General features: G+C 44.9%; 1 protein-coding gene across 3 annotated transcripts in view; it reads left to right on the top strand.

Moving 5' to 3' along the window:
• The first annotated feature begins 4,863 nt into the window (after positions 1–4,863).
• sptan1 (spectrin alpha, non-erythrocytic 1) overlaps positions 4,864–18,562 on the top strand; it is a 34,635-nt gene continuing 20,936 nt past the window's right edge. For all 3 annotated transcript variants that reach the window (XM_068333991.1, XM_068333990.1, XM_068333989.1), the window contains exons 1-10: positions 4,864–4,981; positions 12,818–13,057; positions 13,193–13,318; positions 13,680–13,820; positions 14,160–14,440; positions 14,524–14,668; positions 14,742–14,896; positions 15,268–15,403; positions 18,036–18,137; positions 18,232–18,369. In XM_068333991.1, the coding sequence (XP_068190092.1) occupies positions 12,821–13,057; positions 13,193–13,318; positions 13,680–13,820; positions 14,160–14,440; positions 14,524–14,668; positions 14,742–14,896; positions 15,268–15,403; positions 18,036–18,137; positions 18,232–18,369 (1,461 nt within the window). In that variant the 5' untranslated portion in view covers positions 4,864–4,981; positions 12,818–12,820. The remainder of the gene's footprint in view (positions 4,982–12,817; positions 13,058–13,192; positions 13,319–13,679; positions 13,821–14,159; positions 14,441–14,523; positions 14,669–14,741; positions 14,897–15,267; positions 15,404–18,035; positions 18,138–18,231; positions 18,370–18,562) is intronic.

Below are 18,562 nucleotides of genomic sequence, written 5' to 3'. Positions count from 1 at the left end.
AGGAGGATTAGACCGATAGTCGAACCAGATTCAGGAGGAACAATGTGGTTTTGGTCCCGGTCGTGGATCACTGGACCAGCTCTACACTCTCCATCGAGTGCTGGGGGGTTCATGGGAGTTTACCCAACCAGTCCACATGTGTTTTGTGGATCTGGAGAAGGCATTCGACCGCATCCCTCGTGTTTTCTTGAGGGGAGTGCTTCAGGAGTCTGGGGTCCGGGGCCCTTTGCTGAGGGCTGTCCGGTCCCTGTATGACCGAAGCCAGAGCTTGGTTCACATCACCGGCAGTAAGTCAGACCTGTTCCAGGTGCATGTTGGACTCCAGCAGGGCTGCCCTCTATCACCGGTTCTGTTCATAATCTTTATGGACAGAATTTTCTAGGTGCAGCCAGGATCCGGAGGGAGGTCCGGTTTGGGGACCAAAGGATTTCATCTCTGCTATTTGCAGACGATGTTGTCCTGTTGGCCTCATCAAACCTGGATCTTCAGCTGCACTGATGACGGTTTGGAGCTGAGTGACGTGAGTGGGATGAGGATCAGCATCTCTAAATCCGAGGCCAGGGTTCTGGACAGAAAAGGGTGGTGTGCCCTCTTCAGGTCGGTGGAGAGTCTTTGCCCCAAGTGGAGGAGTTTAAGTATCTTGAGGTCTTGTTCACGAGTGAGGGAAGGATGGAACGTGAGACTGACAGACGGATCGGTGCAGCTTCTGCAGTGATGCAGTCGCTGTAGGTCTGTGGTGGTGAAGAAGGAGCTGAGTCGTAGGACGAAGCTCTGGATTTATGGTCAATCTACGTTCCTACTCTCACCTATGGTCAGGAGCTTTGGGTCATGACCCAAAGGACAAGATCCTGGGTACTAGCGGATGAAATGAGTTTCCTCCGTACAGTGGGGGGGGGGGGGCGCACCCTTAGAGCTAGGGTGAGGAGCTCAGTCACCAGGGAGGAGCTCGGAGTAGAGCTGCTGCTCCTCCGCCTCAAGCGGAGCCAGCTGAGGTGGCTCTGGAATCCGGATGCCTCCTGGACGCCTCCCTGGGGAGGTGTTCCGGGCATGTCCTACCAGGAGGAGACCTGGAGGAAGACCTAGGACACGCTGGAGGGACTATGTCTCTTGGCTGGCCTGGGAACGCCTCGGGATCTCCCCGGAGGAGCTGGGGGAGGTGTCTGGGGAGAGGGAAGTATGGGCATCCCTCCTGAGACTGTTGCCCCCATGACCCGGCCCCGGATAAGCGGGTGAAGATGGATGGATGATGAATATTGACATACAGGTAAAACTGGACTAATTCTCCTTTAAAAGTGATTTGTTTCACACAGATCAACAGAGGGGTCAAACTCATTTTCACTGGGGGCCACGTCAGCATAATAGTTGTCCTCAAAGGGCAAGATGTAACTAATAAATGTAACTAAATGTAACTCAGTGTAATGTAACTAAATGTAATGTAACTAAATGTAACTCAGTGTAATGTAACTAAATGTAACTACTCCTTAATGTAACTAATAATGTAACTAAATGTAACTCAGTGTAATGTAACTAAATGTAACTACTCCTTAATGTAACTAATAAATGTAACTAAATGTAACTCGGTGTAATGTTACTAAATGTAACTACTCCTTAATGTAACTAATAAATGTAACTAAATGTAACTCAGTGTAATGTAACTAAATGTAACTACTCCTTAATGTAACTAATAAATGTAACTGAATGTAACTCAGTGTAATGTAACTAAATGTAACTACTCCTTAATGTAACTAATAAATGTAACTAAATGTAACTCAGTGTAATGTAACTAAATGTAACTACTCCTTAATGTAACTAATAAATGTAACTAAATGTAACTCAGTGTAATGTAACTAAATGTAACTACTCCTTAATGTAACTAATAAATGTAACTAAATGTAACTCAGTGTAATGTAACTAAATGTAACTACTCCTTAATGTAACTAATAAATGTAACTAAATGTAACTCAGTGTAATGTAACTAAATGTAACTACTCCTTAATGTAACTAATAAATGTAACTAAATGTAACTCAGTGTAATGTAACTAAATGTAACTACTCCTTAATGTAACTAATAAATGTAACTAAATGTAACTCAGTGTAATGTAACTAAATGTAACTACTCCTTAATGTAACTAATAAATGTAACTAAATGTAACTCAGTGTAATGTAACTAAATGTAACTACTCCTTCATGTTAAATAACTGAATTTCTGACTGATTCCAGTTCCAAACATTACAGTTAGACAGAAAAAACATGTTTGTTTGTTTCTCTGTTCTAACATAAATCCTTTTCATTTATCAGGTTATTAAACCCACAGAACTCCATCAATCAAGGATCAAACTATCGATCAATAAAGAAAAATAACATCAGACACAAGTTAGGACATTAACTTTGTTCACTACGTTTAGTCAGAGTTAAGATGGGCTGAACTACTGCATTGTGGGAAATGTAACTTTGCTCAAAGCAAACTTTTGACCTATTTATTTTTAGACACTCTAACCTTTTATGCTCTTGTGGGCCACATAGAATGATGTGGAGGGCCACATTTGGCCCCCGGGCCTTGAGGTTGATACATGTTTTAATGCATGGAACTATTTACTTTGACCCAGGAATTTCCATTGACACCCTGAACGCTAACAGTGCCGGTGGCAGACGTTCTGGACCCAGGCCACGTCTGATCCTGTATGGAATTCATATTTGGCGAGGTTTTCTAAGCCGGATGCCCTTCCTGCCACAGCCCCCTGCATTTATCAGGCTTGGGACTGGCCTACAGTTAACACCAGCTTGTTTTACCCAAGATGGAATTTAAACACTGTAGAGAAACATTTATAAATGCAATATAGACATTCAACAACCTAAAATATGTCTGAACCTTCATCCATTAGTTCATCTTCAGCTAAATAAATGTTGATCTAAAAAGCAAGTTCTCAAATCTACTGCTATAAACTCGTTCTGCGAGTTAATAGAAAATAATCTGAGCACAAAGTCAGTCATATGAAGAGACTGGATGTTTTACATGTTTATGTTTTTCTTAAATTAGCTATTAAGATGAGTTGCAAATAACAATGGATCAGTCACTTCCTGCTACCTTAATATAGCAAATAAAAAGACATTCTCCCAGCATCTCCACGAGTTTGTTAAACCATGTGGTATAAGAAGTCTTCCTACCTGGGTGATGTGATGGATGTTTAGTAGCTCACATAAAATAAAATAGTTCATATATTCCTGGAGCTAAGTAGCTTCCTTGTGTTCCTTGGCGTACAATTCATACCCGAGTCCAATGGACTGCTTGGACTCATTTGTTTTTCATCTGCTTTAGTTTGGAATCAGAAAATAGCCCTGAAATCATGTTTTGTCATGTTGTCAAACCTTCATGACCTCGTCACAGCAGTGTGTGAAGTTTAGGCTCATCTTAACATGATCTGTTGAACTTCACACGGTACAGTGGAATAGCAGATTCATATCGTCAGTGTTACTCATGTAATCATTGTCTGGGATAAATATCCAGAATATTGAGGAATTATATTTGAAAATGTACAACTGAGAGATCCCTTGATAAACCAGTGTGTAACATGATGAGTGAGTGTGTGTGTGGTGAGTTCATGTGGGTGTCAGCTGATAGAGGCTGCTGCACACAACAGCAGTAGTCATGGTGACACGGTGTAAGCTGTGTAACACTGTTCACAGTTGATCAGATTCTGAAGCTCTAGACCACAAGTTATCAAACTCTTTTTCACCGAGGGCTACATCAGCTTAACGGCTGTCCCCAAAGGGCCAGATGTAACTAATAAATGTAACTAATGTAACTCAGTGTAATGTAACTAAATGTAACTACTCCTTAATGTAACTAATAAATGTAACTAAATGTAACTCAGTGTAATGTAACTAAATGTAACTACTCCTTAATGTAACTAATAAATGTAACTAAATGTAACTCAGTGTAATGTAACTAAATGTAACTACTCCTTAATGTAACTAATAAATGTAACTAAATGTAACTCAGTGTAATGTAACTAAATGTAACTACTCCTTAATGTAACTAATAAATGTAACTAAATGTAACTCAGTGTAATGTAACTAAATGTAACTACTCCTTAATGTAACTAATAAATGTAACTAAATGTAACTCAGTGTAATGTAACTAAATGTAACTACTCCTTAATGTAACTAATAAATGTAACTAAATGTAACTCAATGTAATGTAAAAATAAATGTAACTACTCCTTAATGTAACTAATAAATGTAACTAAATGTAACTCAATGTAATGTAAAAATAAATGTAACTACTCCTTAACTCTGAATTTATTACTTATTCAAGTTACAAACATTACAGTTACACATAAAAACATGTTTGTTTCTCTGTTCTAACATGCAGTAATTCCTTTTAATTTGTCAGGTTATTAAACCCACAGAACTCCATCAATCGAGGATCAAACTATCCAAGTGAATAAGAAAAATAAAGACATTAAGTTTATTTTTTGTCAAAGTTAAAATAGGCTTTATCACTGCATTGTGGGAAATGTGGTTTTGGTCAAAGCACACTTTTGACCTATTTATTTTTGGACACTGACCTTTTTTGTACTTGCAGGCCACATAAATGATGTAGCTGTTGAATGCGTATAGGCTACAGTTCATACTGAGTGTGATCGATCCTGGACCTGATATCATCATTAAACTGATTGAAAACAGCCAACCGGCGCTAATGACACAGTGTTAAAGTGTTACCGGACAGTCAGAGCGGTCACGTCCTTCTAAAACAGATGCTTCCATTGTTAAACATGTATTTGTAAAGCATGGAGTAACGGTTCGAGCTGGAAGAGGTTCGTGTACCTTCGGAACTTCTCGGGTGTTTCCGTGAGGCTGCATCAAACTACGTCATCGCTGGCCGGAAAGAGAACAACAGCCATCACCGAACGACGCCTCTTCTTTCTCCGCCGAGCCGCTTCAACAGCTTCAGTTTCGCTGCTTCAACGAAAGACGAAAGGTATGAAACACGATTCATCTGAACCAGTAGACATTTATGACACAACCACTGCAGACAGGAAACTGTTTGCTATCTGCCTCTTTATCTTTTAACCCATTTTATTATCCGTTGCTGCTTCATTTAGATCCCCACTACGGTGAGGGTGTGACCCACCTTTAGCCGCTGCTGATTGGCTAGTGCTTGTCGCCTTACTTATTGTGATTGGTCGGGTTTAGCAATAAGGGCTCGTGGTTGGCTGCGGTGACAGGAGGGCGGGTTCTGGCGTCGTCTTAGTAGGATTTGTGAATTGTCCTGGCCGTTATGAGCTTGCTCGTTTTAGCCGTTTTAAACGTTATTTTTGTTAAAGTGCTTTTGCATTCATGCAGACTAAACAGACAGTAATTAATGACGGGCTGGAAGCTGGCGGAGGATTATTTTACGTATGTTCTGAATGCTAACATTAGCCGCCCTCCCGGACTTTTCGTCGTCGCCGGGCTTCCGGCGTTGCTTCCTACATTAATCAGTGTTTAAAGCTGTTTTTAAATCATTTATCCACGTTAACTCTCCGTTGTGAGGGCGCTGCTTCGTGAAACCATCTTTAAAACGATCTGAGATGCTAACGGTTATGCTAGCTCCCGACAGGACTGAACGGAGACAGAACCGTTTTCCTCCAGACTGATCACTGATCGATAATCCTGATTGGTGCACCGGATCAGGTTTATTCTGGGTTTACAACACAGTAATGAATAAATGTCTACATTCGATTTGACATGGGGGTGGGGGGTGCAGCTGTCAGTCATGACGTCACCACCATGGAGTCAGGCTGTCCCGATGACCGGAAGGGCCGCACCAACACGAAGTCACGTGTCATACAGTCTCATGTCACGTGGTGCAGGAAGTGGACCAGAGACAGGATGGCCTGAACCTCTGGAGGCCACCGGATTGGTTTAAACGGCTTTGGAGTTCAAAGAAGCGTTCATCCCTCCTGTCACAGAACCCCCCCATCCCTAAAATTATGGGATGGGGTCACCATGGTAACCGCGGGTATGGTGTTTTAGTGGCGTTCCAGTTCTTCACCTTTCTCACAAACACATGTGAGGTGCAGGAGTCAAACTGATGACGACATGACCTGTAATCCCAATCTGTAGGACTCCATGAACATGTTTTTATACTGTGTGTTAGTGTGTTTCATGGGCCAAACAGTGACGGATATGACTCGACAAAATGGTACACAACTCTGTTGTGTGTTTGCTGCCAGCTGCTTGATGAATGGTACTGACCCCTCCGTCACCTCCACACACAACAGAATGAGGGCTTTCTGCTGCAGTTCTTACTAAAAATGTAAATGTGATACAGAAACACTAGAGCCTGAACACACACCTCCAGGGCAGATCATTTTATAGATTGTATTATTGTACAAAAACTAACGATCTCATGATGACCCTCATCATATGAATCCTCAGCCATGAAAACCTGTTGTAGATACAGGGAATGATGTTAAATCATTATTATGTTGATAGTTACTGGGTTCACACAGTCTTCTCCTGAAGGGCGTTTTCTGGGGTTCATCTAGTTCAACTATTCTTTAAGTTGTCAACATTTAATCGACCAAAATGTTTGAAAAGAGAGAGAACAATCGATGCTTTTTGTGGATCCACAGCAAACTAATGTCACTGAGCTGAATGGGACGTGGCCCAGATAGAAAATAGAGTGTGTTTGTCTCCAGAGCTGCTGGTTTGAGTGGAGTCTGTGGATCCATCAGGCTGTTCACCGCTCTGAGACGGCCGTTAGGCTCCGGCTGTTTCCGTCTCAGATGTTCTCTATTGATCGCATCGACTCCATAATGCTCCCTGTGAAAGCATCCTGAGCTGCCCCCTCAGTGCTAATTGGCTCTTCCTGGTTGTGTGATCAATGTGTCCCACAGATAAACAGCATGTCCACATTCACTAAACCCAAACTCAAGGTAACGTCTGTGTGTCCTCCTGTGTGTGTGCGTGTGTGTGTGTGTGTGTGTGTGTGTGTGTGTGTGTGTGTCCTCCTGTGTGTCCTCCTGTGTGTGTTGTGGAAGTGAAGTGTGTTTTGCTGAGTTAGGGTTGAGGTGAGGCTGGGGGGGGTGGGGGCGGAGCAGAGACGCATGGGCTGGGCCGTGTGGGTGCTGTTCCATTCAGCAGAGTCACTGCGGGTGCAATGCGTCTGCTGCCCGTGCTGGAGGGGTTAGCTCCTTCAGCTGAGTCAGACCTGTGAGGGTTGCTCCTCAGACGGGACGCTGGACCACACACTCTCCTGATGTAACCATCGGATCACCATAGCGACCAGAAAAGCTGAGGATCCATGAACATTAAATGTGTGTATGGTTTGGGTTTTGCATGCTTTCTGCCATCGCATCAAATTATCAGCTTAGATTTTAGACTTTGAATGTCAGGAATATTTCATTGGTGGTTCTGACCTGCATGTGTTTGTGTTTGTAGCCTCGTTTTGTTCTGAGCTGGGAGGGGCTCTAATCCATGATTAATCCTGTCACTCAGTGTGGACAAAAACACACCAGTTGTGTATCGCTGCATGTCCTGGTGTGATGTTTGTCTGCATCAGCGCTTCTCAAACAGTGGGGCGCGAAGCCGGGGGGGCGCTCGTGACCCTGGCGAACATTTTTTTAACGTAGTAGAATAAAGTGTAATTCTACATCCACTCCAGTAGTTGGCAGTGTGTGAGGGAGTCTTAGCTGGAGGAGCTCTGAAGAAGCGTCTGTAGTGCTGGGCCTCACTGTGACTACAGACCGGTGTCTCTAAACGTGTTTACTGTGTCTAAACATGTTTACTGTGTCTAAACGTGTTTACTGTGTCTAAACGTGTTTACTGTGTCTAAACATGTTTACTGTGTCTAAACGTGTTTACTGTGTCTAAACGTGTTTACTGTGTCTAAACATGTTTACTGTGTCTAAACGTGTTTACTGTGTCTAAACGTGTTTACTGTGTCTAAACATGTTTACTGTGTCTAAACGTGTTTACTGTGTCTAAACGTGTTTACTGTGTCTAAACGTGTTTACTGTATCTAAACGTGTTTACTGTGTCTAAACGTGTTTACTGTGTCTAAACGTGTTTACTGTATCTAAACGTGTTTACTGTGTCTAAACGTGTTTACTGTATCTAAACGTGTTTACTGTGTCTAAACGTGTTTACTGTGTCTAAACGTGTTTACTGTATCTAAACGTGTTTACTGTGTCTAAACGTGTTTACTGTGTCTAAACGTGTTTACTGTATCTAAACGTGTTTACTGTGTCTAAACGTGTTTACTGTATCTAAACGTGTTTACTGTGTCTAAACGTGTTTACTGTGTCTAAACATGCTGCAGGACAGCATGAAGCCTCATAAAGTAATTAGTTACTTAAAGACATTACACCCCAATCAGCCGATCAATCAGCTGATCAATCAGCTGATCAGCTGGAGTTTATTCAGTCAAACCTGCTGAATGTCACCAACAGTCATCCTGTTTGTGAATCTACTGCAGTAAACCAGAGAGCTGTCAGCATCACATAAGGTGTGGTACCAAACTGCTTAGTGACCCCCCCCCCCATAGCAGAGGAGCTGAAACATTGGACCCCCCCCCCATAGCAGAGGAGCTGAGACGTTGATCAGGAGCTGAGAGTTCATTTTCATGCTTGAAACCTGGCTTTGAACAGCTAGGACTGCCTGAACTCATTGTAGACATTAATCCTGATTCATTAATCCTGATTTATTAATCCTGATTTATTAATCCTGATTCATTAATCCTGATTTATTAATCCTGACTTCCTCTGTTTGATAAAAAAAAGAAAAAATCAGCACAAATTGTTTTATTTTTTTCTGTTTTGTAGGCTAAAGTGTTTTAAATATTGTGCTCCTCAGTTAATGCTTAACTGAATTTGAATTGATTATTGATTTTATTTAATTTTATTTTTTAGTATCAAATGATGCAGTAAATTGGTCAAAAGTGTTTTACAGTTTAAACAACTTTTTTTTTTTTATTTCAGGCAAATTGATGCACTTAAAATATTTTGTGCTGCCGATTAAAAAATAATTTTAATAAAATTATTCTTTATAATAAGTTAAAACTATATATTTTGTTTTTTGTTTTCTTTAATGCTAATAAGAATACAATATTACCCAGAGGTGTACTTATAACAAATTTATAGACAATTCATATTATTTAAAGTCGCGGCAGAGAGTGGGGTGGGGCGCAATTTTATTTTCCTTGCGTGGGGGGCACAACAGAAAATAACTGAGAAGCGCTGCTCTGCATGGAGTGATGGAGTGATTCCTTTCTTTTTATCTCATGTAACATGTTGGTGAACCTGTATCATGTTAAAGGTTTGACACTAGTCAGTCCTTCAGAAAGCAGCTGGATGAATATCCATTAGCGTTGGTGCTTGCTAGTTGTTACCCCACCAGGGGCAGGAGCCTCCATCAGCCTCTGGACCAGAACCTGGGGGGGGGGGGGGCGCTGGCCTCAGTGGTTGTGTTTTGTGTTCTTTTATCCTGTTTGTAGAAATTCATGTTTCACCTTTAGGTAGTTACTGCATTTGATTTCCAAATGTGTGAAACTAAATTGTTGCTTCCTAAGGCTGCTGAAAACCCCCGTTCATATTTTGAACTTTGGATGAAGTGACTCCTGCAGGTGTTTTCACCGCTGCTGGGGGGGCAGGATGATGATAACAGTGATGATTTGAAGGCTCACCACCACGTCATTCACATCAACGTGTTTCTGTTACTCGCTGTGAAAACAGGCCTGTCTAATAATATGAGAGTCCAGTTTCCTCCCATGATGCACCAGTCTGACCCCTATTTAAAACAGAATTGAGATTATCCTGTCACTGACTCAAATAATCTGATCAGAATATTTATAACCCCCACCCTTGTTCTACAGTGTTCGTAGAGGAGTTTGTCAGTCATAGCAGTGACTCTGAATTTGCCTGTAAAAGTGTAGACCTGGACTTTGGAAGGGTGATGACACTCGGTCACATGTTGGGTAGTTATGGGTTCCCACCCAGCAGTGCATTCCAACAGGGAGGGGCAGGAAGGCGTCCTGCTGTGACGGCTCTGAGCTGGTCTGGGTGTTTGCAGAGAGCACAACGCCCCTCATTGGCAGGAGTTGGATGACGAGATGGAAAACGACCTTATCTACTGATGGGGGTGGGGGTGGGGTGCTATCAGCAGCAGCAGGACTGTAGGTGGGAGGGCTGAAGAGCTGTCATTGGCCCCGACCAGATGCATTCAGACCAATAAACAGCAGTCCAGTCGGCTTTACTTACAGAGGGTGTAACTTATTGGATGTGACGTCCTAAGACACAGTTTAGGTCAGTCCAGTCTAAACGCGGTTCACACCAGATGAGGGTGGGGGGCGTCACAGGAACACAGGGGGCACTGTTCTCTGTCCTGGTTGCTGTCTCATAAGGAAACTCTTGTGATCCAGACTCATGGGGGGTCAGCTGACCAACACCTGAGGTCATTTGTAGAATGATTAGTGCAAAGGTAGTTGAGGAAATAGCCCATTAAAATCCAATGTGTCCTAAAGCTGTGTACCGGTTTACAACATCTTACCCATGAAGGACCCCTGCGCTGGTCCTTCATGGGTAAACTCTGTCAGCGAGGAAGCCTTCAGGAAGCCTCAGTAACGCTGTCGTGATCAGTTGAAGGTGTCCACACACAAGTCCCTCCCCAACATGTTTCTGCTGCTCTCAGTGTGGGGTTTTACCCGTTTGTAACCATGGACACAGTGTCGTCCAGTTGGAGGGATGACTGGAGATCCAACCATCAGTGACGACTCCACGTCCCTGGACAGGAATGCCAGTAGTTGTTGTTGTAAATGTGCTGCGTGAGGCACCTGGTGGTGTGTTGTGTGTCACACTTGGTGCTTGTGGAATGTGGGCATGCTAATCACAGTCACACTGCAGCAGGGATACACCCCCAGTGTAAGGCTGTGTGGACTCTCCATTGTGGTGGGGCAGTGTCAGCAGGGCTGACTCCTTCAGTGTGTTCTAGCTACACACACACACACACAAACACACACACACACACACGTTCAGTCTGAGTTGTCATTGGTCACTGGTTGCTGACTCGCTGCTTTTCTCACCCATCTGTAAACTATTGTTGAATGGATCGTAGTGTTGTAGTCCTGTAGGGTGTGTTACTGACAGCTGGTCTGCTGTCCGTGTGTGTTTAATGACACTCCTTCCCCGTACCACCAGTGACAGTTAGTCATTCTGTGAGGGTAGGAAGATCCGCCCCTGGTTACACCCCAGGGGCTGATGTAATGTCAGTGTTCGTGTGTCTGTTAATCCACCAAATATCTTCACAACCGTTCAGATAGAAAGATGAAACTAAAAGCACATGACTCAGGCAGCAGAGGACATGAAAATGAGATGATGACCTTGAGAAAACTAGGTCAAGGTCAAATCTCAACTTTTGTACACTCAGGAACCAGATAAGATAGAAAGACGAGGGAGAAGGCCAGTGTGAGTAAGACCATAGATCAAAGTGTAGTACCTGACTAGTCTATGCACTAGTCAGGTACTACTTTCAGGGTACCCTGAAAGCAGTACCCTGAACGTGCCCCAAATTGAGCCGCTTGCTCAAGGGCGCCTCGGCAGTGGCTGGGAGGTGAGCTGACACCTCATCCGGTGATAACCTGGCGGGAGGGGGATTCAATCCACCGATGGCTGGGGCGATCTATCTACGAGACTACTGCTCTGCTGCTGAGCCACTGCCGCCCACCACCCTGGTTCTAGATTGAACCCACATCTGTTCAGCAGCTTTTGGTGCCACGTCTTTGTAGAATGGGTTCAGGTCTCAGGGCTGATCCGTCATCAGTATTACAGTATGGAGGTCTCTGTCCATGGCCCATGTAGCCAGATGGGGAAGGGTTGATCCTCTGAGGGGCTTCCAGTGGACTCAGCATTGCTGTGTGCTGGTGGTGTGTCTGGGGGGCCGGGGGTGCCTCCAGAGACCAGAGCGTCTGCTGTGGCTCCGGTTGGAAAGCCCTGCGGCGGACTCCGCTAATCCTCCCATTGAGTGAACCTGGGGATCAGGAGGCCGTCTGATGTCTGTCCATCAGTCCAGTCTGGCTGTGTCAGCATCAACAGAAGCCCCCACCCATCTACAGTTACACCATCAGCTACCCTGCCTCTGGGGCTGACCTCAGGGCATCAAGTACATCTCATCTTCATCCACACTATCCTGAGTCGGGTCAGGGGGGGCAGCAGCCTCAACAGACAACCCCAGAGCTCCCTTTCCCACGGCCACCAGCTCTGACTGGGATCCCAGGCCAGTGTGGAGATTGTGTTTTCACTGGTGGTCCTGGAGTAACGAGGGGTCACATTAGAGAAGTCAGGTTAACTATCAGTCCCGTCTGGGTCAGGTTCACTGATGTAGCTGAAGCCCATTCTGTGTCTATAACCGGTGTAAATGAAGGCTTTGAGCTGAGCAGTGTCCCCTGAGGCCCCACCCACCGGCCCCGGGGCCAGAAGCACAGCAGAGCAGCTGACTGCTGACATACCATTGTGTCATCAAGCCTGGTTACTGTTCACATACGTGTGGAATGTCAGCCCCCACCCCTCTTTGGCATTCTACAGTGTCAGCTGCTGGCCCCCTGGCCCCTCGGCTGGAGACAGGATGGGGGGGTTGGTGTTCATGTTCCCCCTCAGTTCCAAGACACATTTCTGTGTGCAGACGTTGAGGATCCAGGAGGCAGGTCAAACATCATGTTCTCATGGCTGTCCTGTCAGCAGATGTGTCAGCCCAGATGTCCCATAATCCACATAGAGCTGATTCTCTGCACACAGTGTGTCACGTCCTTCACATGAACAGTGTCCTTGTGTGTTTCCAGAAAATGGACACATCAGGAGCCAAGGTGCTGGAGACGGCTGAAGACATCCAGGAGCGCCGGCAGCAGGTGCTGGACCGCTACCGGCGCTTCAAGGAGCTGTCCATCATGCGCCGGCAGAAGCTGGAGGACTCCTACAGCTTCCAGTTTTTCCGCCGTGACGCTGACGAGCTGGAGAAGTGGATCCAGGAGAAGCTGCAGATCGCCTCTGATGAGAACTACAAGGACCCCACCAACCTGCAGGTGTCCTGTGTGTTCTGTGTAGGGGGAACACCCCCGTGTGGGTCTGCTGCCAACCAGTTCTCTGCTCGGTGAACCCTGATAGTTTGTCATGCTGTTTGTACACGTATGTCTACCTCTGCCTGTCGTGTCTAACAGGGAAAGCTCCAGAAACACCAGGCCTTTGAGGCGGAGGTTCAGGCCAACGCTGGAGCCATCATCAAACTGGACGACACTGGGAACCTCATGATCAGCGAGGGCCACTTCGCCTCTGAGACCATCCGGGTAAGTCCTGAAACAGTCACGCCTGCTTCATTAGGCTTCCTGTCAGCTGTTAATCAGTGTGTCTGGTCCAGTCCTACACGCCCTACCGGACTCAGCAGAGACCCATAGTTACCTGTGTCAATATGGATGAGTACATTCAAGTAGGTGGGGCTGCTGTGTGCTTCTCCTGCGTGGTGTGAACGTCCTTCCAGGTCTTCTGTCTTCAGGAAATGGGCTGGTTCCATTCCTCTGGTCAGCTGGTGAAGGAGTGCTGCTTGTTTCTGAGAGTCTCAAACACCTGAAGCTTCAGGGTCCACGTCTTTGTTTGTGACCCAGAACCTGGTCTCTGCTCTAACCGCTGACTCCTTCCCGTCCTGGTCAGACTCGTCTGGAGGAGCTCCACCGCCTGTGGGACCTCCTCCTGCTGAAGACCAAGGAGAAGGGGATGCGTCTCCTGCAGGCCCAGAAGCTGGTCCAGTACCTGAGGGAGTGTGAAGACGCCATGGACTGGATCAGTGACAAGGTCAGGTGTTTCCAAACAGCAGAAATTAGTTGTTTAAAAGATATTATCACTGAATTGAGCATGAATGAATGAGTGTTGTGTTCAGGTTAATGTTTTCTGCTTTCTCCTAGTAGAAATGAGTAAAAACTCTCCATCTGTTGCTTTAATATAAAGTTGTCCTCAGTTTCAAGGATCAATCTTTGACGTTAGAACGGTATCATTTCATCTGGATGAAGAAAAAACATTAGGTTGATTTTTTTCATGTAGTTTGTCTTACCAGAGTAATGAGCAGTTTAAGGCAGTTACAGAAACAAATGGTGCTCGTTCTCACGTGTCAGTACTTTGATCTGCCCCCCCCAGGAGGCGATGGCCACCTCCGAGGAGCTGGGTCAGGACCTGGAGCACGTGGAGCTCCTGCAGAAGAAGTTCGAGGAGTTCCAGACGGACCTGGCGGCTCACGAGGAGCGTGTGAACGAGGTGAACCAGCTGGCGGCCCGCCTGGTGCAGGAGGAGCACCCCGAGAACCAGCTGATCGTCCTCAAGCAGGACGAGGTGAACGCCGCCTGGCAGCGCCTGAAGGGGCTGGCCCAGCAGAGGCAGGGCCGGCTGTTCGGGGCCGCCGAGGTGCAGCGCTTCAACCGGTGGGTGTCCCCCCCTGCCCCGTGTTCCTGTCGGATGTTACTATCTGAACAGGGTCTGATGGACTGGTGTTTGATCCCATCAGGGATGTGGACGAGACCATCAGCTGGATCAAGGAGAAGGAGCAGCTCATGGCCTCGGACGACTTCGGGCGTGACCTGGCCAGCGTCCAGGCGCTGCTCCGGAAACACGAGGGTCTGGAGAGAGACCTGGCTGCTCTGGAGGACAAGGCAGGAACACGTTGACACGCACAGGTCACCAGTGAAGGGACGCTCTCTGACGTCTCCCTTCTGATGCGAGCAGGTCAACACGCTGGGCGGCGACGCAGAGCGCCTCCAGCAGACACACCCCCAGAACGCCTCCCAGATCCACCTGAAGAAAGACGAGCTGGTCACCAACTGGGAACAGATCCGCACGCTGGCCGCCGAGCGCCACGCCCACCTCAACGACTCCTACCGGTGAACCGCCACGCCCCTTCTGTTCTCTGATAGGTTCACATGTAATATCTGTGGGATCCTGTTTGGGATCCATCAAGTACCTCCAGCAGGTCATCAGTCATCACCAGGATGCTGTCTGTCCGTCTGTACAGACGAAAAACTACGTTTTTACAGACAGACAGACAGACAGACAGACAGACAGATGGATATATAGGTAATAGATGGATAGATAGATAGATAGATAGATAGATAGATAGATAGATAGATAGATAGATAGATAGATAGATAGATAGATAGATAGATAGATAGATAGATAGATAGATAATGTAGAAGGCTTTAGCAGATCTACTCTGTTCACGTCTACATACACCCCTGCTCACTGCTGCCGTCAGGCTGCAGCGCTTCACGGCTGACTTCAGGGACCTGACCAGCTGGGTGACTGAGATGAAAGCCCTGATCAACGCAGACGAACTGGCCAATGACGTGGCAGGAGCCGAGGCGCTGCTGGACCGCCATCAGGAGCACAAGGTAAGAACCGTCCATGAGACGGGTCACGATGAAGACCGTGTGTTTAAACGTGTTAAATGAAGACTGTGTGTTTAAACGTGTTGAATGAAGACTGTGTGTTTAAACGTGTTGAATGAAGACCGTGTGTTTAAACATGTTAAATGAAGACCGTGTGTTTAAACGTGTTGAATGAAGACCGTGTGTTTAAACGTGTTGAATGAAGACCGTGTGTTTAATCGTGTTGAATGAAGACCGTGTGTTTAAAGTGTTGAATGAAGACCGTGTGTTTAAACGTGTTAAATGAAGACCGTGTGTTTAAACGTGTTGAATGAAGACCGTGTGTTTAAACGTGTTAAATGAAGACCGTGTGTTGACACGTGTTGAATGAAGACTGTGTTTAAATGTGTTGAATGAAGAACGTGTGTTTAAACGTGTTAAATGAAGACTGTGTTTAAACGTGTTAAATGAAGACCGTGTGTTTAAACGTGTTAAATGAAGACCGTGTCTTTAAACGTGTTAAATGAAGACCGTGTGTATAAACGTGTTAAATGAAAACTGTGTTTAAACATGTTAAATGAAGACCGTGTGTTTAAACGTGTTAAATGAAGACCGTGTGTTTAAACGTGTTAAATGAAGACCGTGTGTTTAAACGTGTTAAATGAAGACCGTGTGTATAAACGTGTTAAATGAAGACTGTGTGTTTAAACGTGTTGAATGAAGACTGTGTGTTTAAACGTGTTGAATGAAGACCGTGTGTTTAAACATGTTAAATGAAGACCGTGTGTTTAAACGTGTTGAATGAAGACCGTGTGTTTAAACGTGTTGAATGAAGACCGTGTGTTTAAACGTGTTGAATGAAGACCGTGTGTTTAAACGTGTTAAATGAAGACCGTGTGTTTAATCGTGTTGAATGAAGACTGTGTTTAAACGTGTTGAATGAAGACCGTGTGTTTAAACGTGTTAAATGAAGACCGTGTGTTTAAACGTGTTAAATGAAGACCGTGTGTTTAAACGTGTTGAATGAAGACTGTGTTTAAACGTGTTGAATGAAGACCGCGTGTTTAAACATGTTAAATGAAGACCGTGTGTTTAAACGTGTTGAATGAAGACCGTGTGTTTAAACATGTTGAATGAAGACCGTGTGTTTAAACGTGTTAAATGAAGACTGTGTGTTTAAACGTGTTGAATGAAGACTGTGTTTAAACGTGTTGAATGAAGACCGTGTGTTTAAACATGTTAAATGAAGACCGTGTGTTTAAACGTGTTGAATGAAGACCGTGTGTTTAAACGTGTTGAATGAAGACCGTGTGTTTAAACGTGTTAAATGAAGACCGTGTGTTTAAACGTGTTGAATGAAGACTGTGTTTAAACGTGTTGAATGAAGACCGTGTGTTTAAACGTGTTAAATGAAGACCGTGTGTTTAAACGTGTTAAATGAAGACCGTGTGTTTAAACGTGTTAAATGAAGACCGTGTGTTTAAACGTGTTAAATGAAGACCGTGTGTTTAAACGTGTTGAATGAAGACTGTGTTTAAACGTGTTGAATGAAGACCGCGTGTTTAAACATGTTAAATGAAGACCGTGTGTTTAAACGTGTTGAATGAAGACCGTGTGTTTAAACATGTTGAATGAAGACCGTGTGTTTAAACGTGTTGAATGAAGACCGTGTGTTTAAACGTGTTGAATGAAGACCGTGTGTTTAAACGTGTTGAATGAAGACCGTGTGTTTAAACGTGTTGAATGAAGACCGTGTGTTTAAACGTGTTGAATGAAGACCGTGTGTTTAAACGTGTTGAATGAAGACCGTGTGTTTAAACATGTTGAATGAAGACTGTGTTTAAACGTGTTGAATGAAGAACGTGTGTTTAAACGTGTTAAATGAAGACAGTGTGTTTAAACGTGTTAAATGAAGACCTTGTGTTTAAACGTGTTAAATGAAGACCGTGTGTTTAAACGTGTTGAATGAAAACCGTGTGTTTAAACGTGTTGAATGAAGACCGTGTGTTTAAACGTGTTGAATGAAGACCGTGTGTTTAATGTGTTAAATGAAGACCGTGTGTTTAAACGTGTTGAATGAAGACCGTGTGTTTAAACGTGTTAAATGAAGACTGTGTGTTTAAACGTGTTAAATGAAGACCGTGTGTTTAAACGTGTTGAATGAAGACCGTGTGTTTAAACGTGTTAAATGAAGACCGTGTGTTTAAACGTGTTGAATGAAGACCGTGTGTTTAAACGTGTTGAATGAAGACCGTGTGTTTAAACGTGTTGAATGAAGACCGTGTGTTTAAACGTGTTGAATGAAGACCGTGTGTTTAAACGTGTTAAATGAAGACCGTGTGTTTAATCGTGTTAAATGAAGACCGTGTGTTTAAACGTGTTGAATGAAGACCGTGTGTTTAAACGTGTTGAATGAAGACCGTGTGTTTAAACGTGTTGAATGAAGACCGTGTGTTTAAACGTGTTAAATGAAGACCGTGTGTTTAAACGTGTTAAATGAAGACCGTGTGTTTAAACGTGTTGAATGAAGACAGTGTGTTTAAACGTGTTAAATGAAGACCGTGTGTTTAAACGTGTTGAATGAAGACAGTGTGTTTAAACGTGTTAAATGAAGACCGTGTGTTTAAACGTGTTAAATGAAGACCGTGTGTCCCAGGGGGAGATCGACGCCCATGAGGACAGCTTCCGGGCCACTGATGAAGCCGGTCGGGCTCTGCTCAGCACGGGACACTACGCCTCCGACGAGGTCAAGGAGAAGGTGTGACTCCATTCAGATGGAACTTCCTGTGCTGATGAGTTTTTTCTAGTGACGATCAAACTGCGGTAGGGTTTACATTGATGTGTGTGTGCAGCTGGGGGTCCTGTCTGAGGAGAAGGAGTCTCTGCTGGACCTGTGGGAGGTGCGCCGGCAGCAGTATGAGCAGTGCATGGACCTGCAGCTCTTCTACCGGGACACGGAGCAGGTGGACAACTGGATGAGCAAACAAGAGGTCAGTCACAGGAAGTGACACCCCCACCGTTCAGCAGGACGCTCTTAGCTCCAGTGTGTAGCTGGAGGCGCTATCAGTTGCGTGGTTGTGAACGCTGATCCAGCAGCCAGGAGGGAATTTAAAACCTATCTGGTTCTAAAGTGGAGGAAGCAGGAGCATCAACTGCACCAGGTTAAGAAAACAAACTTGGTTT

This window comes from Antennarius striatus, chromosome 15, assembly GCF_040054535.1.
Source record: "Antennarius striatus isolate MH-2024 chromosome 15, ASM4005453v1, whole genome shotgun sequence".
Classification (NCBI taxonomy): domain Eukaryota; kingdom Metazoa; phylum Chordata; class Actinopteri; order Lophiiformes; family Antennariidae; genus Antennarius; species Antennarius striatus.
Note: the sequence above shows the minus strand (reverse complement) of the source record. Positions and strands in the feature narration are given on the sequence as shown.